We start from the raw sequence: 23,811 nt of genomic DNA on the forward strand, positions 1-23,811 counted from the left end.
CCGATATTTACACAAAATAAAATTTAGCATCGTAACCTTTTATTTTACCCTTTGATACATACATAACAAGATAACTCATAAAAAAATATAAAAAAATTAGTTTGTTAGGAAAGAGAGTTCATTTAGTCATATTCTATACCAGTTGTTCTCACTTCCGATGTGAGAATTGAATCTGTAACATTTGACCCTCCTCTAAGGGCCAACGTCCTCATTGGTCGCGGCTGGTTCTTTGCCAGACCACCACTCCGAGTTCTCATAGGTCGCGGCCACATTAGCAACGACGGATTCTTTGTCCGGCCACCTCTCCGTAGGTCACCACTCCTAGTCAACCCCAAATGTACTCATTGGTCACGGCGAATTCGTTGCCCGACTACCACTCCAAGCCGTTTGAGTTCTCAACGAAAGCACCAATGATACAGACCAAACAAGAGAACACATCTCAAAAGACTAGTCTGTTAGAAGAGAGAGCCCATTTAGTCTATATACGCCACATCAAGTATTCTCACAACCGATATAGAAATTGAGTCTGTAACATGCTTAGATGTAATATTGGTATTTTAAAATTGATAGACTTGGAAGTTGGAAATTGTAACAGCCCGGCATTTCTAGGATATAATAAATACGGCGACTGTTAACTAGGCGAACTTAAGGCGACAAGAATGTAGACTATGGTTTCATTTAAAGAGATTTGACCAAGTGTTTAATGAACTGTCAAGGCAATAAGTCAACGGCTTTAGATACGAAAAACAAGATTTAATAGCTAACATAGGCTAAGCTCAAAAATCAAAGGTTTATTGTAGCTCCAACAAAACGCAATATTTCCCAATATTCCAATTCAAAGAAAAGAGTTCAAACCAACCAAAGATAATAAGTTTTCCTAAATATTCAGCGGAAGCAAACCAAGAGAAAGCGGAGTCATGTATGAAGACACAGCCACACTCAAAATCCCAAACATCCACATTATTCGATTCAACCGTCTCAACACCACCGACCGCCCATCGCCGCTCAACCTGCACATAGGGAAAACACATGCAGGGATGAGTATTTTAAGCATACTCAGTGGACTCATGCCAAAACATTTTATAGTTATGCCACCCTTACCATAGTGAACTCGAGGTTTAGCATTTAATTTTAAAAGATAGCATCGAGTATCGCAAAATATTTCATGGACTGGCCAGTCAAATAATACCTCCCATTTTCTCATCAATCAACAATTCTTATGGTGCGACGAAGTGTGGCCACACTTTCGCCCACGAGATCGGGCGACTAGCAAGGACGGCTCCCGATCTCCCGTGTACACTAGCCTAATAGGGTTTGCGGCCCTACTCAGACCCGAATTCGTTTATATAGCCCTTTAGCCTAATGAAGCGCACTCGCAAACTAGGCATCAGGCACACACAATATCCAAAAAAAAAAATCATAGGCATGGCATAACAGTTCAATCCACCCTTATTGCTCCACTTTCATAAATTTGCAACATAATAGAGAGTTTAAGAACAAAGCCCACCTCGATTTCCTTCGATTTCAAAAACGAACTTCTTCTTGTTAGCACACCGAGAACGCGAGCTATCACCTTTAGTTCATGTATTTCAAATAAGTCTCAAATCATGGATCAAAATATGCATGTTCTCACGTTTCTCTTTTCCCATCGATTATTTTCAATATTCCCTTTCAAAATCAAAGTACGATTATCATATCGTTTTTATCCACACAACAACTCTAGATTTAACATCAAATCGTGTCACGCATGAGTGTTTTCCACACACAACACACGCACACACACACACGGTCACAACACATACACATGCATCCAAATTCACCGATTAATTTCCCCTTCACTCGTTCTAAATGCATGTGGACTCAAGAACACCGATTGATCGGTAGAAGAAGAGAAGATCAAAAATAAAAATACCTTTTCAAGGGAACAATCGGTAGGAAACAAGTAGGATCTTGATTCTTCAACAAATTCTTGAATTTCAGCTTCAATTCTTCACACAAGATGAAGAAATAATGGAGAAAGTAGAAGAAAAAATTGAGAGAGTGGGAAAGAGAGAGAGATCGAGATTGAGGGAGTGGGGGCGTGATTTAGTGATGCTAGGGTTAGGTTTCTCACTCTTATTTATAGAGTGCAATGGAAGAGATTTGTTGGTTGAATTTGGCGTGATTTACTAGGAGAAAATAGGGGATTTCGAATTCTAGGCTATTAAATTAGCCTATGATTTAATTTAAATATTTCACATAGTAGAATAAAATATCACGGAGCAGAATAAAAATAATAATCTTCCCAATTAAATATGGAATAGGCGTGATTTTCAATTCCTACTCCAAGGAATTAATTGAAATCCTAATTTAAATAGGATATGTCAAGATCTTCTTAGATTTGACAAGATATGGTAGGATATTAAAATTTATTTATGGAAGAGAATAAACCAGGGATCATATAATATAATAAAAATAATCCCTTCTCCCATATTTAGGAGATTTCGCAAATCTCCATGAAATAAGAGGGGTTTCGAATTCTTCATAGAATAAATAGGAATATTTGGACTTTGGATTTAATTTGGATAATTATCCCAAGCAATAATTAAATCCAAGAAAAATAGGATTTCTTTCCAATAAATAGGAGGGGTCGAAAATTCCACATAATTAAATAATGCTCCTATTAAATTCTCACTCATCCCTTAGGAAAATAATTCACCACAATATTATTTTCCCCGCATCAAAATATTCACATATTCGAATTTCCACCTCCACCTCATATTTTCCAACGACTTTGACCATTCCACGGCCACGCCATATTTTCCACCATATTGACTATTCAATAGCCACGTCACATATTCAACAAGTTTGACTATTCAACTCAAACTCAATTCCAAATCGCAATTAGGTCACAAAGAATATTGCAAATTAATCACTTATCATTTAATCCACATATATCATAGCATTAAAAGCATTTAATGCAAAAAAAATTCACGTCTCAAAAATTAGGGTTCGAAAAAGCGGGATGTTACAGAAATCATCCATATTTTGCATGTGTCCACCTCCATCATTTTCACAATTTTTCTGAAGTTAATTAATTTTTCTGGGGTATTTTTATTTTAACTATACAACATTATTTTCAGTGTAAAAAAAACATTGTTTTGTACACATATGAAAGAATTCGAGAAAAATTGAAATTTCGTAAACTAATGATTTATAACTGAATTGGATTTGGATTTGGATGGATCATTAAAATAGCTTTTCAACGATAATATATGAAAGAAACAAAATATGACGACTACAATTATCAAGACCCGAAAACAAAATATTAGATTTAATATATAATTTATTTTAAATTATAAAATTATAAACTTTCAAATTCGTCTCATGCAGGGCTCTTGGTTTAGCAAGCCATGCGAGTAGAGATTATATTCGTATTTCTTACCTAAGTAGATAATCATGAGATTTAATCTACTCTCTACCACAAAGATCGCAATCCTGCAACAGTTCATTAAATAATAAAGGATAGATTATTAAAATCGTGGCTTATGCTGTTCTATATTACTAGTGTCAGGGAATAATATATACTTACATGTATCAAATTTTCTTATCATAACCCTGTGCAAGAAAGATTGTACAGGTCAATTTAACCATCCATTTTCATTACTGGCTTTACAGATGTGGTGTGGAATCCTTCCGTCTGTGAGAATCACCTTGCAGGATTTCAGAGAACCTCTTCCAAAAGCCTGCTTCAACTCTCTCTCTCTCTCTCTCATCCATCCACACAAACAAACATTTTAGTACTCCGTATTTGTTTTGTTCGATAACTCTTAGAAGACGAAACAAGAATCTCCATGTTTGTCCACCAGCACGCCTGCCTGCCTCACAATGTATCTGCAGCCGCTGGAAAATGTACACTATCTTGGACTGAATCAACAATATTTTAAAATACATGATTTTATTGATTTAATAATTGCATTATGCTGCCTGTATGGAAGATTGGGAATATCTACAATATCACTAAGATATTGTCCAAATCTTCTTTGCTCAAAGTGAATCTTCTCGCATATCAAGAATAGTGCTACTCCAACTGTAATAATAAAACAACTAAGCTAAAAAGTAGTAGTGCTGATTTAACAGAAAAATTCCATTTCAAAACCTAATTTCGTTACACACGATCTCAGTTTACCAAACACACCACTTAAACTAGTCTTACACACCACATGAAATAACCATGAAATTAAAGTAGTAAAAAACATGGAAATGCTAGATATACCACACCCCAAATAGAAAGAACCAAACCCTAGCTTCTCTAACCCTGAAAATTATCAAAGTAAAATTGAAAATGTTACTTATTTATTACATAACTAGGATTAATTCATTAATCTCTACGGATATGCACCGTTAGTGGTCTGTAAATCAGCCGGCCACGAGCTCCAAAACCCCATCTCCGCAACCGGAGCCGATTCGAGAATGGCCGAGGAATTGGCCGATGACATGTTTCCATTGATCACGGGTGCATGCTCCGGGTAGCAATTAGACGATAGTCGGAGGCGGTGGTAGAGCTCTTGAAGCCCGGTATTGTGTGCTTCACCGTGGAGGATTCCTCCGGGGTTGGCTAGGGTTTGGTTTCTGTACAAGGAATTCGGCATCCCGGTGGAGGGGAAATGGGCCGGGCCGAGGTGGTCGGGCCCTGAGGTCAAGTGGGAGGAGCCGAAGAGGGGGGTTTCGTCTTTGATTGCGAGGTGGCTTAGGTTTAGGGTTTGTTGGTTGGCTCGGATCAGGGAAAGGAAATGGGAGTTTTGGGAAGATGGCCATATGATGGGGTTTGAGGAGAGGGCTTCGCCGTGGTCGAAGGCGGCGCCGAAGAGGTGGTTTTTGGAGAGCTCCGACGGCGGTGTTGTTTTGAACTTGGCGGCGGCGGATTTGGCGGCGGCGGGGGTGGTGATGGTGGTGTTCTTGTTCTTGCGGCAACCGCCGCCGATGGGGACGTTGCGGAGGGCGCCGCCTTTGGTCCAGTAGCGGCGGCAGGTCTTGCAGAAGTGGCGGGGCTGGGTGAGGTTGTAGTTGTTGTAGTAGCAGAATTTGGTGTTGGCGGAGTCGCAGCGGGGGCACCGAAGGTTCTCCGGCGGTGCGGCGGCGTTGGCGGCGGAGGAGGATGGGGAAGGAGATGGAGATGGAGAGGGCGATTGGGAGGGTGTGGTGGAGAGTTTGGATCTCTCTCCAATTAAGCCCACACTAGTTCCACCTAAGAGCTCTTGGATCATCTTTTTTGGCTTCTTTGTAGATCTGTGGGAATTGGAAAACAAGGGAAAAGGAAGGATGGATGGATTAGCCTTTTGTTTAGATGTGGGAGAGAGAAAGTAGAGAGAGAAAGGGGGGAAGTGGTGGTGGGATGAGTTGAATAAGGTTTTGGATTTGGTGAGCCAAATTTTATGGGGGTGGAGCAACAGAAGATCTCAGGACAAGGCTACCTTTAATAGAGGATAAACTAATAAAAGGAGACAAAACCACTTTGTCGATTATCGAAATGAAATGCATTGGATTTCGGAAGAAAAAAAAATTGGTGGTATTTGGATTTTAGTTGTTCTTTATTTTTAACTTGGGATGTAGAGGGAGACAATGCTACTACTACTATCTAACCTATCATTCCCTCAATAGCTTTGTGTAGGAGAGTACTACCATACTAAGAAAGGATAATTAATCCACTTAGATTTGCTAAGGTACGAAACACTAAGCACTTTTCTCTAATAAATATAATCAGCCCATTGTTATACTTAACTCATTCTAAAATTCCAAGAAAATTAAAAGGAATATAATACTCTCTATCATATGTTGTTACTTGAGTTGTAATCATTTTTTTTATTCTAAGCTAGTTGAATCGTTTCTTTTTTTTTTTTTTACTAAAAACTTTATTTCCTTTAATATATCATAGTACTTTTTTCTCTTTGTTATTTAATTCTCTTTAACACTTTATTCTTCCTCTTTCACTTAAAATTTAAACGGCAGTTTTTTAAACCTTGTGTTCAAAAGAAAAGCCAACATAAAGAAATGTTTCCACTATTTTTGGGACAAAGGGATGAGTAACTTTTTTCAGACCGCCTAAATAAAGCTTTGTTAGATAACTAATTATCTTGTTATTCTCAACTCGATGGTATAGGAATAAGTTTAATAGTGTGCATCACACATTATGGAATTGATAAGTACTACTCCCTCCGTCCGCCATTAAGAGTCTCGGCTTACTATTTTAGTCCATCCGTCATTAGGAGTCCCGGTTCGCTTTTACTATAAATGATAGGTACACATCACTTTCCCCTAACTCATTCCACACAAATTATATTGTAAAACTAATATATAAAAATTGGTCTCATATTCCACTATCTTTTCTCAGACACTTTCTATTACTCCCTCCGTCCCAGAGAAGTTGGCATACTTTGAAAATGGCACGGGATTTTAGGAGATTTTGTTTTGTGTGTTAAATGGAGAGAGAAAATATAATTTTTATATTCATGTGAGAGAGAATTTTTTCCACAAAGGGAAATGTGACATCTTTTGTAGGAGAAACTAAAAAAGAAAGTGTGCCAACTTCTCTGGGACGGAGGGAGTACATTTCTTAATATCCATGCCGAACTCAAATGAGATTCTTAATGGCGGACGGAGGGGAGTAATCCATATGGAGTACTATAAATCTAAATCAAAATATAAAAGCAAATGAAGGAATGCAAATAGATGAGTCACATATTAGGTTTGTACCACTCTATAAAGGAAATGGATGAATCATAGGAATCAAAATCAAAATAATGTATGAAAACACAATTCACAAATTCATCCAGACAGTTACCAACAGGAAAATTCTGTCATGGAATTGTCCTAATCCAATTCTTTCTTGTGATATGTCAAATCATGTAGAATTTTCCAGGACGTCGAGGTTGCCTATTTTGCATCTCCACAACACGTATTGCACAAAAAAAAAGTTATATATGCTCAAATTTTATTACTATTATTTATCGAGGAATATATAAAAGCAGATTAGTAGATTACAGGGTATATCTCGGGCCAGCATGCCTTTTTCTAATCCCAAAAAATTTGAATCTTTGAACGTACTCTAATTAGCAGTATAATTTAATTAGGGGTGTTAGTAAACAATTATTTTGAAGGTGGGAGTGGGAATAAACAGTATGGAATTTACAATGATATCAGCAATCAAGATTTGGAAACCGAATAATCTTGATTAGGGGTGTGTGTGCTTTTCTTGGTATCGAAATGCAATGATTACGATTTCAAGAGTAGGACCATATGTAGTGGAAATACGTGTAAAGGCTAATTTCAAACTATTTCGTTATTTCACATTTTATTTTGTTCTTGACCTACAATGAATCTTGATTTCAAATAGTACTAGTTCTTATTGTAAATTTTAGACAGTCGTTCAAAATTCAAATTTATGATGTTCGGCTCACCAAATACTTGTTGAATTTTAATCAATCATAGACTGAGTCTGCAAAATTTAAATTTATGTTTAAAACATTTAATAAAAAACTAAATTATTTCAAAAATTTATGCAACTATAATTAAAGACAAAAACTTAGATGCGCTAGAGAGCATGTGCTTATAATTATTAATTGTGATATTTTTTTAAAGTCCTAATAAATAATGTGTACTCCGACAATTTCAATGCCTTAATATGTGTTTGTATCTCTTTTATAGTACTCCACTATATATGAGTGTAATAATTTCATAAATAAATGCTAGTAATCCTTGAATAAACGAATCAAGATTTCGAGATGGAGAGATAATACAAATTGCCCCCGAAATTTATGGGTTGAATTGATTAAGATGCTGGTGATTGAACACACGATCAAGTGATCAACACACATAATTACCAATCATAATTGCAACACGAGGGGTTTTGATTTCTTCTACGGTAATTATTATTAGGACAAATTTGTTTCTGTGGAAACTCTTTATTTGTGCGTGCTTGCGTCAATCTCTTTCTCTCCTTTGTTTATTCCTATGTAATGATGTTAATGACTCACCATTTCTTGAGTATGACCTAACTATGCTTTGATTATTTTATTTTATTTTATTACTACCTCCGTCCTCCAAATATTGACACACTTTGATCCGACACGGATTTTAAGAAATATAAGTGAAAGTGAATTGAAAAAGTTGGTGGAATGTGGATCCTACTTTAAAGTATTAGTTTTATAATAAAATGTGAGTAGAAATGAGTTAGTGGAATATGAAGTCCACTAATAAATATGGTGAAAAGTGAAGTGTGTCAAACTTTCAGGGACGGATTGAAATGGTAAACTGTGTCAAACTTTCAGGGACGGAGATAGTATCACTTATCACAACTAGTATCGAATTTTTTTCTCCTACTAATTTGAATAGTGGAGGCAAGCATAATGCTATTTCCCATGATTAAATTCTAATTAAAATTAACGAACTTTATGTGGCACATGCACCATATATTCGGATGGGAGACAATCTTTGTCCGAAAAGAATTGATATATTTGGTAGCACATGATACTAAGCATACTCACCTTGCTTCAGAAATATTGATGACTGATTAGCCCCTTTAAAGTGTTTGTATATGATATACTGTAGTATCTTTATTACTTACTTTTAAATAAGATACTCCCTCCGTCTCAAGATAAGTGACTTGTATTCCTTTTTGGGGTGTCCCACTATAAGTGACCTATTTCCATTTTTAGCAAAAAGTCATCTCTCTTACTTTATTCTCCACCTACTTTATTCTCTCTTCTCTCCTCTACTTTTCACTCTCTCATACTTTACTCTCTCCACTTTAACTTATTTAAATACCATTCCTTAAATCCCGTGCCCAAAAGAAGTAGGTCACTTATCTTGGGACGGAGCGAGTATTAATTACATATCCAATTAAAGTAATAATGACAAAAATATCCATTTCCTTTTAACAATGTCTTTAGTTTGATCATAACTGTTTACGGTATTTCCCATTTTAAGGAGCAATACTGGCTTGTATGTTAGCAATTAGCATCTTGATTGATACGATTATATTATATGGAGTACTAATATATATTCTATGTAAATTTTTGCAAATATAGATCATGTTTAATTATCAAATTTAAATATTAGTTGCAAAATCAAATTGGCTGGCAAAATATGAACTGTTCATAAGAATTACTACAAATAAAGTAAACGAAACTAATCTTTTCACCGCCCTCATAACTCATTACCGACAGGAATTGTTCAAAAGCAATTAAAATGACTCGGAAAATAACGTTTCAACTAACTACTGCATATGGGTAAATCGCAGTACTTTTACATTTTTAATTCATGTTAGGCAGCGGCTAATCCAGATTTTTTTTTCACTTTGAAAATAGCTAATTAACGACACCATATAGTTCAGATTATAGTGTCATTATTTTCTCAAATTTCTTGTAATGATTTGAGATAAAGTCTTCATACTGTCCATTTTGTGTGTGAAAATCTTGAAATAATAGTTAAATATGCATTTCTTAGAGTATTTTCGCCCTCAAATCAAGTGTTTAAATAGTACGTATATATATGGAGCGGTTTGTGAATTAAAGCATTCAATCTAACTTAACAAACTTTACATCTTATGCACTATGCAGTCAATATAGCAAAAAACAAAAAAGCTGGTCAAGCCTACAATTCCAAGTTTCATTAAAGTGTGAATGATGAGAATAGTTATCCCAATAATGCAATAGTTTATACAATGCTGACAAGGAATCTAGGCGCACAAAATAAAATACTAAAACTGATAGGAGTACTATTTTTTAGGTTTTTATTTTTTTGCTTTCATTTCAAAGCAAAAATACACGAACATATTATTCCAGCAGTAATTGATGTCTACTCAAAATTGAGAAACTATGCTCTTGAAGTACCTTTGATGCGTAATACTATTACAAGTGTACTACACTATTTTGAGATGATTACTAAAGCAACATAATGAATTATCGGATGACAAGAATGCAAACGAAAATTGAAAAGTTTCCTTCGTTTGTTAATTGTTCCTGAATATAAGGGATATTGGCTATAAATATCACAAACTTTGAATATGCATGGTCTTAAATATTAATAGTACAAATAGAAAATTTTCAATAGATGTTGCTCCTATGTGGCTAACTGTAAAATCTATGTAAATTAGTCTGAATCATTAATCAAACAACATTGTTTCGATGCCTTAATTATTGAATTGGACGCTAAATAATACTATTTCCGTCCCCAAAGAATATGAACATTTGGTTTGACTTGGGTTTTAATGCATAATTGGAGTATGTGTCTAATATGATAAAATATGCCATGTAGTTCGGTTGGGTTTGAAGAATGACCCGTTGTGAAAATTTGCACCAATCTTAAAGTTTGCGATTTTTGAGATCACATTCAAAGTTTGTAGAAAATACAAAGTTTATAATTATAAGCCCAACATTGTTAAATATTAGTAGTAGGAGTACTAGATATGAATTGCTATAGAATGATGGAAGAAACAAAAAGAAAGAGATAAATAAGGTAAGAAAATGGGGTTTGTTTTTATGTGGGTGTGAAGCGGGCGTAGTTAGTACACCTGACCAGACCTGACCGCGCGTGCCGTCCGGAACTCCACAGAGAGAGAGAGAGAGTCTTTTTTGATTCATAAGAGCGGCTATTGATTCAGTGACTTTTTGGGAGTATTATTACATTTACAGCCACAGCGGTGGTGGTGGTGGTGCTGGAAAAGGACGTGAGAGTGGTGGTGGCCGGAATTAGAAAATATATCATCGCTACTGTCCACGTCAGACTCTCCTCGATTCTCGGGCTCTTCTCTCTTCCTCCCGCTTTTGCATGCGCCCCACTAACATGCACGCTGCCCCGTCACTTTCATGCTAACGTTTTTCTTTTTTTTTTTGGAAAAGGAATTACATGCACCAGAAGTGGTAGCTTGAGTGGAGAGAGTTTCTGGTAATCTCAAGACGTGCTGCGTGAAATCGGACACCTGCGCAGTGTGATTCAATAGTTTTCGAGGAAATGCACAGCCTTCGGACCGGTCTTGCACATGTTTCATATACAAATAGACTGGATTGAATTAAGTAATCCAACTTAATTTACTTATTACTTCTATATATTTGAATGAATTGATTAATTTTAAGTTTATATCCTTCAAATACTTAATCATACTGTACTAGTAGTATATATTTTACCAATGTATCACATGTATCAAAGTAAGCATACAATAAACATTAAGATAGTGGAGTTTACAAACGAATTTTTTATGGTTACTGACATCGCATATCTCCGGTGAACATTTACGCAAAGTTTACGCGCCAAAATAACCGTCGACAATGACGGTACTGCTACTGCATACAAATCAATCGATTAATTAAATCTAATTCAGATTTAAATATATTTGAAACTGTACATAATACCGATGGGCCTTTCCGTCGATGAAGTTTTCGACACATGATAAACCTAATCAATCGATGGACCTTTCCAGAAGAGATGTGACTGTCTAATTTTGGACGAGAGAGAACTAAAAATGGCGAATGAGGAGATGAACAAAACAGAAACTTCTCAAATTGTTTTCATCCTAAATATTAAAATTACGGGATAGGCTAGGTGTAAAACTACAAATAGATATGAAATCAGGTACTTGAGATAGAGAATGGTGTGTAAATAATACTCTTTGTAGTATAATAAATTAATTTTAAAATAAAAGTTTTTGTTGCATTTTAATTTCTAGATCAAAATAAAATAATTAAGTGAATTGAATTAAATTACAAATAATATAAAGCATAAAATATCGTATTTATTTGAAATAAACTTAACTATAGTAACCAATAATGATACAATCACTATAGTCTGATAACTATGAAATTAACTTAATTATATTAATATTAATTTATTCAATGGTCTAGCTAATATTTAAGCATATAAATCATTTTTCTATCATAAATCAAACAAAAAGAATTGCAACCTCAAACACACATCAGTACTGAAAGTTGAAATAAAAATAATGGAGTGTAAATTAATATCATGTACTCAAAGTATCTTATTACATTAAAACATTTAACTATACTCAAAGTAGTCTTAGACCTTAGCATTGCATAAGATAAGAAGTCGGAGAAATTTGAAGGAGGCCGAGCTAAAAAAATTCACTATCATTAAATTCGAGTACTTTGAATCATTGGCACTTTAATTGCATGTGTAAAATGTAAAAAATAGACCACAGGTCTAGTAGTCTTAGACCTTAGTATATTAGATAAGAAATTGTATTTATATAATTAAAATTGAAATAACGGAAATTATGAATATAGGTGGGGCCATGAGGTAGTGTTGTTGTCGCGCTTTAAGCGGCCAAGTAATCTTTTACCACCATTCTCAATTTGGCCTTCAACTCGAATGTGAAAGGCCAAAGGGTGTGGGTACGGTCCGATTTATGCGCTTGCCTAATTATTCCCTCAATTATTCATCCCAAATTCCATCCTCACAGTTACTCCTATGCTTCTGTACAAAAACTACTTTTTTTTCTATTTAATCAATTTACTAATTAACCAATAGTCAAATAAATTGAGATCAATTATTGATTAATCAAGATATATTAGTAAGTTATTCTAACACCAGGTTTGTAGTAGTTTAATGTATTCTTAATTCTTCATCATCATAACAAGAATTAGATTATATATTAAACTATTTCTTCTTATCTTTCTTATCTCAAGCTGCCGCCCCCTCCTTCCCTTGCTCTCCGCCGTTGATCTCAACGGAACTTCGAATTGATGATATATCCCTTTTTAATTTATCAATGAAAAGAGAAATGATGCATATCTTCTTTTAGATCATAAAATGATCTACACTTATCTCTAGCTAGTCTACATATAACATATGTGACAGTATATGATTGGAGGAGGAAAGAAAATGCATATATTTTTGGGAAAGAAGAAAAAGGGTGCTCATGTGGGATGTCGTTCGTTTGAGAATCTGTTTAACGGAGTACATCCTCAAGGACCCATTCATCCCAAATGATTAATAACTTTAATTATTTGAATTCAAGGATTTAAAATTATGAACTTTATATTCATTAATGTTAATAACCCTATATTGAGGCACATATGGTAGTATAATTTTTTACTTTCATCTAAGATGAAAAGTAGTAGTATAATGTTTTACTTTCCAATCAAATTTTGTGAGCGTAGTAAATAATCTTACATAAGACAAAAGATTTCTTTCATCATGATATAAAACACAATGAATGCCGATATCTCATGTAACCTTCAATAGGAAAAAAATTGGCCAATCAATGAGGAAGAATCTGCTTTTTACAAATCATTTAGCTAAAACAATTGTGGCCGTATATATGTTTAGATAATAAACAAAAATTGTACCAGTACTTTATACTTTTCCTTAGTGGGAGATATGTACATAAATTGATTCCATCAAAAACATAAGCCCAAAATGTTTGAAGTTTGAACCATAGAAAAATGGAGCGCTATTATATATGATTGGACCCAAGATTGTCCTTATTGTGAAGATTTTGGAGATTGTCTATGACAAGGACTAGAAGATTTTATAACTCTATAAATGTCACATTTTCACATGCTATAACATACAAATCTTAAGACAAAACTTAGTGGTAGAAAGCTATGTGACATTCCTCTAAGATTGAATGACAACATGGGCCCCATTGTGTAAAAACAAAATCATGACATAACATGTATATTCAATACCCATAGTATTGATTGTCGCCACACATGAAATTGGTCAATAATTTGGCAACTTTGCTTCTCACACAAATTTCAAATTGAGGTTCAAACTACTCTAATAAAGCAATTTGCAAACATTTGAGAGGAAAAAGTAACGACTAATAAATTCATTAGAGTGTGAACAAGATGCAATGAAATTTTTTCCTTAAAATTATGGAGTATTTGATTCTTGCTTGAGGACATGTACAACTGGTCCCATATTTTTGCATGATTGGCAGAAAATAATTTACACACTGTATATTTCTGGCAAAGAAGAATTAATTAATTAATCAAATGTGGGGTGATTTACATTCTTGTTACCTTTAATCACACTAGAGTTTTCACATACTAGCTAATGATGATGATGGTGATTTGCTTTAGTCATTTGATCTATCTTGTTACTAATTGAGTCAATTATTCTCCACTCAAATGGAAGTCACTATCCTAAATAATATCTTGGTCATGGTGGTTGAAAAAGCAATTTGTCTTCATTTGTCCCAAGGGTAGCAATAATCAGAAATTGTTCACACTGTGTGTTGCTACATAGCACGTAGTAGTAATCTAATTAATCGAGCCTATTTTAGTTGTATAATTGAAATTAGATGTTTCGAGTTTTTTCCTTCTTTAATTCTGTTTTTTTATTACTACTGAATATTTAAACTTATGGTTGATGATCCATCGCAAACCGAAGTTCAAATGGGAGCAACAACTTCGGACGAAATTTGATTGCTAATGTAAATCAATAATTCCAAATAAAATCTTAAACTTTTAACCTATCATAATAATAATCCCTTAACTTTCATTTGTCAAATAGGAGTAGTAGACATGTAAAAATTGGTGAATGGACCTCTTGATCCACAACAAATACTATTGGAAACGTAGAAATATTTTGGCCCAAAGCTTATTCAATACTTTAGAAACATCTATAGCCCAGAAGGGCTTTTGGATCCGAAACTGATCAACCAATTTCCATTGCTATAATTCTGCTCTGATATTTATGCTGTTACAAGTTCATGCTTCAGAAATTCTCTTGCTCTGTTTCCGAATCCCCAAATTCACCGGCACTTGATACTCGATACTACTATCTAAAGAAGGCGAATAGGATGGATTCGTAACAGTTAACTTTCTACCTTGTGTTGTGTAGAAGAAGGTACGTTTTCTGGATTCTAAGTTGTTTTCCGATCGCTGATCTGAATTGTGCTCTTCTCTGTTTTTTAAAATTAAATTTCAACCTAAATCACCCCTGTGTTCTTATTATAAACTGAATTTACAATTTACAAATAATAAGTTTAGCAATTGCCAGATGCAATGTACTAACAATATCCACAAGCAAAGTTAATGTGCTGTTAATTTGGACTGAGTCTTCAATTTGTTTCCGATTATGTATTTTCATTTACATCCAATAATAAAAAGTGTAATCTATTTATTGTTTTTATTCGAATAAATCTATTTCTTATTAGTCTCTTTCATCGTAATTTTACCCACAGAGGATGTGTGTATTTGACGACTTCGACGCTGCACGCTATCGTTAATTTCCTCTCTTTTCTTTCCGATCGAAAAGCCTGATGAACTGCGAAGTCTGCCAACTCAAAGAGCTCGTGAGTAAATCTTCGCGTCGTGAACTATATGTTTGTATTTGCTGTTGGTTGAAGTTATCTTATGCGTAATTATCTGCTTTCGCTGAATTAGGATGTTGAGCACTTCGAGATACGCGAGGTTCTTAGATGTAAGTTTGCTTCCTCGTTACCTCTCTTCTTTTGATAATTCCTTGTGGAATTGAACTGAGCTTCACTTTGTTTCTTGATTTATTTATTTCTAGGTCTTAATTGTATGGGTTTTGGTGATTTACTTTAGTTTATTTAAGAGGAATCACATGTATTGTGCACTATACTGTTAATCTCATCAGATTTGAGATTTCTCACTCAGATGAAGGAGGTGTTCAATATTTTATTTAATTTCCTGAATTTATTTTTTCTACAATTAGGGAGATATGTGGTGCCTAGCAGTTTCTAATACGATAAAGTGTGATTGTAGGCATTTTGCACACTATTTTGTTCCACAGAGCTTTAGGGCTTGTGCGTCCGAAAGACATTGATTTGGAACTTTTCGAGATTACATATGTAAGTAATTTCCAGTTTCACTGTTATGTTGTTATATCAGTTAAGCTACCTATGCTTTTCTAATGATCAGCATGGTTTTAATATGATTTTGATAGAAACATTACTCTGTTGTTAGGACTATACTTTATTGATTCAACCATTAGACATCATTAGGAATTTAGCAGGCCTGATTTATACCCTCTAATGTGGATGCTTTTGTAATTATCAGCACGGTTTTAATATGATTTTGAGAAACATTCCTCTGTTGTTAGGACTATACTTCATTGATTTCACCATTAGACATCATTAGCAGGCTCGATTTATACTCTAATTATTTTCATAAATACTGATAGGATGGTTTCACATAATGTTTCCATGTTATTTGTATGATGATCGTGGTTATCATTATATCTTTATACGTAAATCTATGGTTTCCCTATAATGTGCTTGTAGCAAATGAATGAAATGGCAAATGGCTTTGCTCAATGATTCATATCTCAACTAGTAACTTCAGTGCTATTTATTTGAATTTGTGTGTGTAGTATGGCCATCATTCTTTTATGTTTATATATGCAGGTACAATGTGGTGATGTAGAACTTGAGAGGAAAATAGATGAGAAGATTGAGCAATTCATAGACAGGGTGGAGAAGCACCCAAATAAGAAAAATCAGGTATTATTGCCACAAGCTTGTAACCTTTCTTGCTTTGTTCAAGCTTGGCTACTTCTTTATTTAAAGATTATTATGCCATGTGATACATTTATTTTTCACTTTCTCTAGTGAAAACATAGAAAAGGGGAGGTACTGGTAGGTCTGATTAGCTTTCTTGTAACCTTTCTTGCTTTGTTCAAGCTTGGCTACTTCTTTATTTAAATATAATGCCATGTGATACACTGAATTTACTGGTAGGTCTGATTAGCTTTATGGGTAGCTCTAGAGGAGAGCCCACTTCCCTTCTCTCTCATCATTTGTTATTGTGTAGCACTAGAGGGGTCTCCACTCTCGTTCTGTCTCAGTATTTTTCTTTCATTTTGTTGATATTTCAATCATTGTTGAGATCATTGACATTGTGGGTTGATGCAGATATGTTTGTCCTTCTATGAGGTCAAAAACAAACAGCCTACATGGTTCACTAATAAAGTTGAGCGCCTCTACTGGGAACAGTGGTACATAAACTTGAATGTAGCACAACACCAGAAAGGGCATTCTGGAAAGTCCACCTCTTCCAAAATAGTTGTTGATCCTGGAGGTATTATCTGTTTTATGAAAATTTTAAGATAATTAAGTCTGATTTTTAATCAACTGGCATAGATACTATACTTTCTCTCTGCTTACTATATTGGTACTGCAGCTGAGGAAAGGACTGCTCGGCGTGCAGCATTAGAAGCTTCGCTTCGTGATGTTCTGTTTCAGATAATTAGATTTGTGAATGAAAAGAAGGATCACATTCCTCCAGTTCCAAACCTCGAAGGTGTCTCGTTCCCCTATGAAATTACTATCTCAAGGTATTTTGCTTTTGTTATTTTTGCAATTTAGTTATGCGCTTACTTCTTGTGTTTCACTACTCTATTGCATGCTAGAGATCGACATTTTTTCCAACTTTTCTTTTCCAAGTGAACTGGTATGTGATGATTATTAAAATGAGGTTATTTTAAGGTTTAGAGGTCATACCTCTTTCTCTTTAAAAGTTGCATATTGATTTCAACACATTCATGGTTTAATCACTGCAACCTAAGAACTTGGCACCTGCATACATGCTGATATGTGTGCTTACTTTCCTTGGAGGCAATATAGTAGTATCAGAATGACATGCTTACTGTGCGTGCTTGAACTTCTAGTGCATAAAACTTTTCACAATATTTATGAGTAATCTCTCATGACCTATTGTTGCATATAAGAAATCTGATTGTTCTGCTCCATGGGACACGGTCCAATTTAATGGTAATAAATAGAAGTATTATGTTTTTATGATGAAAGGAAGTTTATCTTGTGGTGATTGCGTGTGGCTGACACGATTAATGTAGTAGGCTCAGTCATGATTGATACATTGGTTTGGTACTTGGAAAGGATGATCACCTTGTGCTTGGATGTTATTGTTTTTTGTGTTTCTTTCCTAGATGTAACTGAAGCCACATATAAACCTGCCTGCTAAGTTATGCACTGCATTCTTATAGTTCGTCAGATTCTGCATTTGGAATGGAAATGTTCAAGAGGATGCTCCAAACCGGGCATCCTACGATGCTCAGCTGACTCGTGAGGTCCTCTAGCTGCTGTATTTTGTCTCGAGCTCTCTCTGTTATGTACTTGGAATTAATATGCTGCCTGTGAATATCTTATGCTAGATTATGTGAATTGAGATCTACTAATTTACAACCAAACTGAAGTTATGTACTTGGAATGAATATGCTGCCCGTGAATAGTTTCTGCTAAATCAAAATTTGGTGCTCTGGAGAAGCACAGTGATTGTGTATATATCAAATTATGTAAACTATCTTAACTATTCTTTATTGAAAATTTTATTCTGGCTTTTCGATGGATTTTAAAGATCATGATTGGATTCGTGTAGTCTTTCTACAACACTGCCAAACACAATTTTTCTTTAGCAATTAGAACCACATATCAATTAGATAGGATCTGGATGTGAACTAACTTGGATATTAACCAATGCATGCCTCTCACTTTTTAGCTGTTTTTTGCTTGTTCATCACAAGTGGCTAGTTTTCAAAATTTTAACATAAATAAGTAAAGCTCGATGCTTGAAGCTTTAATGTAGTTAAGCATGAAGCTTCGGATAAAGTACTTATACTTGATGTCAAAGCGTACATATATATGCAGCAAAGTTGAAGGCACGAAGAAATATTTGTTGAGAGAGAGATCATATTTCATGGACGACTCATAATTTATGGAGTAGTAGTTCCGAAGCTCGATTTGGTAATTGAGTTGTCAATATTCCATTTCTAATTGGTTTCCCAATATTAAATATAGTAGTATTATTTAAACAATATTATATAAAATAAAAAATTATATATAATCCTTATCCAGAAGCTTCAAAGTTTTGTTAAAGAATATAGTATTTGTGTTAAATATCAAATGCACCATTACTCTCTTCTTCCAATAGACGTCCCATTTTTGTTCGGTTCAAATTTTAAGAAATTGTTTGACTTTGTAAAAGAAATTAGTAAAAGAAGCTAATGGAAAATATTGATTTTTAGTACTCAGAAAATGTGAGTAAGTGAATTGGTGGAATGTGGAGATGACTTGCCATAAATGATACTCCCTACGCGAATAGGAGTCCCGTTTTTTCATTTTGGTTCGTCCGCGAATAGGAGTCCCGGTTCATAATTACTGTAAATGGTAAAGAGACCCCACATTCCTCTAACTCACTCCACTCACATATCATTTAAAATTTATATATATAAGTGAGACTTATATTCCACTAACTTTTTTCCACCCACTTTTTTTAACATTTCTTAAAACCCGTGCCGGATAAGAATGAGACTCCTATTCGCGGACGGAGGAAGTAAAAGTGAAATGAGATATTTATTGGTGGACGGACCAGAAAAAAAATGAAAAAGGGAGTACAATGCAATAACAGTAAACCAAACCGTGAAGTAAAATTTGTTAGTTTTGACGGTGCATTAAACTTAAGAAATCATGACTTTATTACAACTCAACTGACGTTACAAGTACAAATTTGATCCTCAACAAAAACAATAAATCAAGTCAATTCTACCTTAAAAAGAGATAAAAGAAAAACTCGCAAAGGTGAACTTTAAATGAGATGCAAATGAAATCAACATTTAGGAAGATCAGAGGGCGGCGGAAGCAGCTTTTGATTGGGAAGCTTTCCATCCAACACAAGCCACGCCATCTTCAATCCCCAGCTCGTGTGAACTTCCAAGTGACAATGCATAAACCACACCCCTACATTTCGCATCATTTATATCATCATCCAAAAAAAACAACAAAATCAAAGTCAAAATTGATACTTAGTTCGTAATCAAGTGTACTAACCAGGATTATCGGCCAAGAACCGAATCGCAACCCATCCAGCGGGTGGCACGCCGACCGTGTTGCGCTCGACCGGGTCGACCAGATTAAACCGTTTCGGGTCGTTAACGGGGTCGTAGTTGCCGAAGCCCTGTCCCACCACGAAGAAATTGAATCCATGGAGGTGGAGAGGGTGGCTCTCCGCCCCCAAAATGGTGGTGCCTTGCATCACCACCTCCACGCTCGCGTTGAACGGAAGAACCATCAATTTCGTCCCGTTCCCGACCATGGTGTTGTTGGGAGGGCTGCCGGTGTAGTTGAACCACCGCAGCGGGCTGTAGGGGAAGTCCGCCGCGTAGACGCCGCTCGACCGCCCCGTGAAGTGGGCCTGCAGCAGCGCCGTCGCCGGCTGCACGAACGATATGTTGCTCACCGACGCCGCGAATTTCGTGCCGTTGGGCCCCTGACACGTGGCGTTGTTCTGGTCGCACGGTTTGGTGCCGAGTCCGACGGTGAAGAGGAAGCGGCGGTCGACGCTCTGCGGCACGTTGGCTGGGAACTGGGGGGTGGCGAGGCTGCGGAGGCGGGTGGTGAAGTTGGTGGCGAAGGCGGTGTCGTTGAGGGGAGGGAGGGTTGGTTTGTGGAGGGGGAGGTTTTTGTTGAATGGGGTGGATTCGTATTCCAGGATTCCGGCGACGGTGGAGTTGTCGAAGGTGCCGGCGGCGCCGGTGGCGTAGGGCCGGGCGGTCATGAGGAATGCGGCGCCGGGGGCGGTGGGTTTCGTGTGGAGGAGGAGGTTGGTGGTTTGGCCCGGGGCGATGAGAATGGTGTCGGTTTGGAAGGGTTTGACGTAGACTGCGTCGACGTCGGCGACGGTGAGAGTGTGGTTGGCAATGCTGAAGAATAGCTCGTCGTTGAGTGCAGCATTGATTACTCGGAGGAGGTAGGTTTTTCCCGCCTTTACCTTTAGCTTGAATGTATCTGTTAAAAAAAATCGTGTCCGGTCAAGGACGTGGGACACATAATAGGAGTCGGAGGAGAATGTTTAAATTAATTAATCATATGGAATCAAGATTTTGAAAAGGTATTTGCTTGTAGTAATTTTTAAAACTTTCTTAAAATTCCGATTTTGCATATCAACTTTAAAATCTGTCTTTAAATTAACAAACTGTCGATTTATTTGATTCACACGCGCACCCAACCTTTGGCGGAGCAGTTGTAGAGAGGGCCGGGAAGTCCGTTGATGGTATAGGCATCGGAGACGTTGGGTCCGCCTCCCGTTTGTAGAGCTTGGCTAATTATAGCCTCGGTGTCGGTATTGAACCATTCTCCTGCACGTTGTATTTTTCAAAATAATTGGGATTTCATATAAAAATGAGTTACTGTAGTTTGTATGATTGAGTGTGTTACCAAATATGATGGGGACTTGTTTGTATGGCTCAGGGAAAGGATAGGGCACATTTTTCTTTGGAAGGATAATGATAGGGCCATAGACAGTTGATCTAAGCCAAGAAGCATGTGCATGCCACCAAAGAGTCCCTCTTTGCCCAATCACCGTGAAATTGTAGACATAGCTTTGCCCGGTTTGAATCGGGCATTGGGTTATATAAGCCGGTCCATCGGCCCAACCGCTCCGAAGCTGCCTAATCCCGTGCCTATAATAAAGAAGTAATAGACCAATTGATAAAATTTGAAAATTTTATTATTTAATAGTACTCCATTTTAAAAACTTATGGGACTTATTGGAATTGAACGAAGAACACCGTGACTAGTATCCCTTATTTTAAAAGCAATGATTAATCGTTTATATACCAATGGATGGTGATATTGCTGGGAGCAAAGTTGGTGACGTTTATAAGAAGGCGATCCCCCTCCCTCACCACAACTCGAGGCCCGGGAAATTTCCCATTCACTGTGACTATGCTCCTAGTGTTGCATAATCGCGTCACATTTTGCATTGTTATCTGAAAACCATTCATAATAAAGATTGTGTAAGTATAGAAAAACACTGAGATAGTACGTAGTAACATGTTGGCATGCTCAGCGTAATGATCTGGTGCTCGAAATGTCAAGTTTGAGTCATGCAAAAACACTTCTCTTTTTTGAGATATTGGTATTTACTAGCGCAACAAATAAAAACAAAGTTTAGTATACGGACGTACGTTGAACTCGTAGTGTCTCGTGGCAGCATCTGCTTGGAGAGGAAGGTGGAGCATTGCCAAGAATGAAAACAATGCTATAGAGATATGCAAAGTAGAGGCACCCATTATACTTTCTTGGTTTGTCTACTAAAAATGGAAGATAATTGTTTGTGTCGTGGTAGTGCTTGAACGATGTCAATGAGATTTTATAGGGAAGTGTTTGGTTGATTAGATGATGAATAAATTCGATAAATTTATAGTATAATGGTTGAATTCAAAAGATATGTATAATGTTATTTTCTAGGTCCAACTATAGCTGGAAAACAACATTAGAGTGGTGTCAAAGACAACCTAGTTCTGTTTAGACCTCTGTCAAATCTTCCCTTATTGCTCATGCTATCTCCAAAAAGCTCTCATTAAAAATCTTTCGATGTTACTAATTAAGTCCATATCTAGTTATAAGCATATACTATATATCTTATATATCAATTTAATTATTTTAACTCATGATTTTTTATTCACATTATAATTTAATATCATTGAAGATAAGTTGTTAAAGCTAAAGTATATATGTGTATAGGAAATGGATCAGGTAAGGAAATTAATCTTTGGAGGGTTATAAAGATATATGGTGAATGCATCCTTAACAGATGATAACACTTATGTTGAATCCTATAAAAAGCAAAATACCTATTATTTTTATTCGTTCATTTCATATTCATGATTTTATGTGTTGCTCATTGACTTATATATACATGCCTGTTCGTCTTTCACATTTCTAATTAAAAAATCCATTTTCAATTAATAATTTCATCATACATATATACTTGATGCCAAAGCATACATATATTTGCGAATTGTATGCACGAAGAAATATTTGTTGATTGATTGATTGAGAGAGAGGAAGAGAGTAAATTATCATATTCATGGATGACTAACATATGGGAGGAGAATATTTGAGAAGCTAAATTTGGTGGCTGTGGAGTTGTCAATCTTTATCATTTCTAACTCAACAAAAAGTAGGGTATTTCTCTTATTAATTTTTACTCCCTATTCAATTGTCCTTGAGAGTTGTTGATGAAAATGCAGATTTGTCCAATAAGCATTGAAAGAAACTGCTGTAGTTTACCTGAATAAAATATAATCAACCCTCCCTCACCAATACTATCTTCACAAATACTATGAAACTATTACTATTATATTTGATGTTCCCTAAAATATGATCAATTTCTATTATTAATGATTTTCTTGATTATTTGTTAACAAATTAAATTGTTTTTTATAAGATATATGCTTCAATACCTCATATGGTGCTACATTATTTGAAGTTTATACGCATTATTTTTATTGTATTTAAAATTTTCATAAAAAATATACTCCTACTATATAAATAAATCGGATAGTCTACAATTTGACAGGGTTGCCCCGAAATTAACCCGAGCCTCATAGTATTGGCCCGAAACTGACGAACCCATAGTATCGGCCCAAAATGAGATAATTCTCATTATTTTATTAAAAATTTTCATTACTTGTTCAAACCTTCAATAATTAGTTAAATAAATAATTTTCATTACTTAAATGGGAAATCTGTTTGATGAATGATCCTCACATACATGGCGAAAGATCCCTTGATTTTCTTCTCGGCTCTGGTTTTCAAAATGTGGAGTACCTGACATATGAAGGGAACTAATTAAATTTATTTTTCATATCTTCCTAAATCATATCTGGACTCATTTTGATGTTGTAGGATCAGACATTATACTACGACTACTGAGATGCGAGATATTAGCAACTGGCTCTAGACATCTAGTATGTTTTATTGCTTCGCGACTCTACATCCACATCCGTAGTGCGCTCCTTCAACACTACGATTTGGCTCTACAT

General features: G+C 35.7%; 3 protein-coding genes across 4 annotated transcripts; 1 reads left to right on the forward strand and 2 right to left on the reverse strand.

Annotated features, from left to right (window-relative positions):
* Positions 1 to 4,108: 4,108 nt before the first annotated feature.
* LOC125208634 (dof zinc finger protein DOF5.7-like) lies at positions 4,109 to 5,434 on the reverse strand. The gene has a single exon (XM_048108286.1). The coding sequence runs from the start codon at positions 5,244 to 5,246 to the stop codon at positions 4,368 to 4,370; it is 879 nt and encodes a 292-aa protein (XP_047964243.1). The 5' UTR covers positions 5,247 to 5,434; the 3' UTR covers positions 4,109 to 4,367.
* Positions 5,435 to 14,587: 9,153 nt separating this feature from the next.
* On the forward strand, positions 14,588 to 18,268 carry LOC125203857 (autophagy-related protein 101). 2 transcript variants are annotated; one of them, XM_048102356.1, is made up of 8 exons: positions 14,588 to 14,847; positions 15,185 to 15,295; positions 15,387 to 15,423; positions 15,732 to 15,817; positions 16,373 to 16,468; positions 16,880 to 17,045; positions 17,148 to 17,301; positions 17,914 to 18,047. In XM_048102356.1, the coding sequence occupies exons 2-8, from the start codon at positions 15,263 to 15,265 to the stop codon at positions 17,921 to 17,923; spliced, it is 582 nt and encodes a 193-aa protein (XP_047958313.1). In that variant the 5' UTR covers positions 14,588 to 14,847; positions 15,185 to 15,262; the 3' UTR covers positions 17,924 to 18,047. The 2 variants fall into 2 exon arrangements, with proteins under 2 accessions (XP_047958313.1, XP_047958312.1); XM_048102355.1 differs by having other exon boundaries at positions 14,596 to 14,847; positions 17,971 to 18,268.
* A 1,166-nt stretch (positions 18,269 to 19,434) lies between these two features.
* On the reverse strand, positions 19,435 to 22,091 carry LOC125203878 (laccase-4-like). Its single transcript, XM_048102384.1, has 6 exons — positions 21,949 to 22,091; positions 21,599 to 21,750; positions 21,197 to 21,441; positions 20,989 to 21,117; positions 19,811 to 20,767; positions 19,435 to 19,720 (listed from the first exon to the last, which is right to left on the reverse strand). The coding sequence occupies exons 1-6, from the start codon at positions 22,051 to 22,053 to the stop codon at positions 19,590 to 19,592; spliced, it is 1,719 nt and encodes a 572-aa protein (XP_047958341.1). The 5' UTR covers positions 22,054 to 22,091; the 3' UTR covers positions 19,435 to 19,589.
* Positions 22,092 to 23,811: the final 1,720 nt, after the last annotated feature.

The sequence above is a fragment of the Salvia hispanica genome, chromosome 2 (assembly GCF_023119035.1).
Source record: "Salvia hispanica cultivar TCC Black 2014 chromosome 2, UniMelb_Shisp_WGS_1.0, whole genome shotgun sequence".
Taxonomy (NCBI): Eukaryota; Viridiplantae; Streptophyta; class Magnoliopsida; order Lamiales; family Lamiaceae; genus Salvia; species Salvia hispanica.

Excerpts from the sequence above, each read along its gene's own strand:
- LOC125208634 (XM_048108286.1), bottom strand. The coding sequence starts at position 5,246 with ATGATCCAAGAGCTCTTAGGTGGAACTAGTGTGGGCTTAATTGGAGAG.
- LOC125203857 (XM_048102355.1), top strand. The coding sequence starts at position 15,263 with ATGAACTGCGAAGTCTGCCAACTCAAAGAGCTC. Across the intron at positions 15,424-15,731 it reads GATACGCGAGGTTCTTAGAT|GCATTTTGCACACTATTTTG; the intron begins GTAAGTTTGCTT and ends GTGTGATTGTAG. Across the intron at positions 17,046-17,147 it reads AATAGTTGTTGATCCTGGAG|CTGAGGAAAGGACTGCTCGG; the intron begins GTATTATCTGTT and ends TTGGTACTGCAG.
- LOC125203878 (XM_048102384.1), bottom strand. The coding sequence starts at position 22,053 with ATGGGTGCCTCTACTTTGCATATCTCTATAGCATTGTTTTCATTCTTG. Across the intron at positions 21,442-21,598 it reads AGCAATATCACCATCCATTG|GCACGGGATTAGGCAGCTTC; the intron begins GTATATAAACGA and ends TCTTTATTATAG. Across the intron at positions 21,118-21,196 it reads ACAAGTCCCCATCATATTTG|GAGAATGGTTCAATACCGAC; the intron begins GTAACACACTCA and ends TACAACGTGCAG.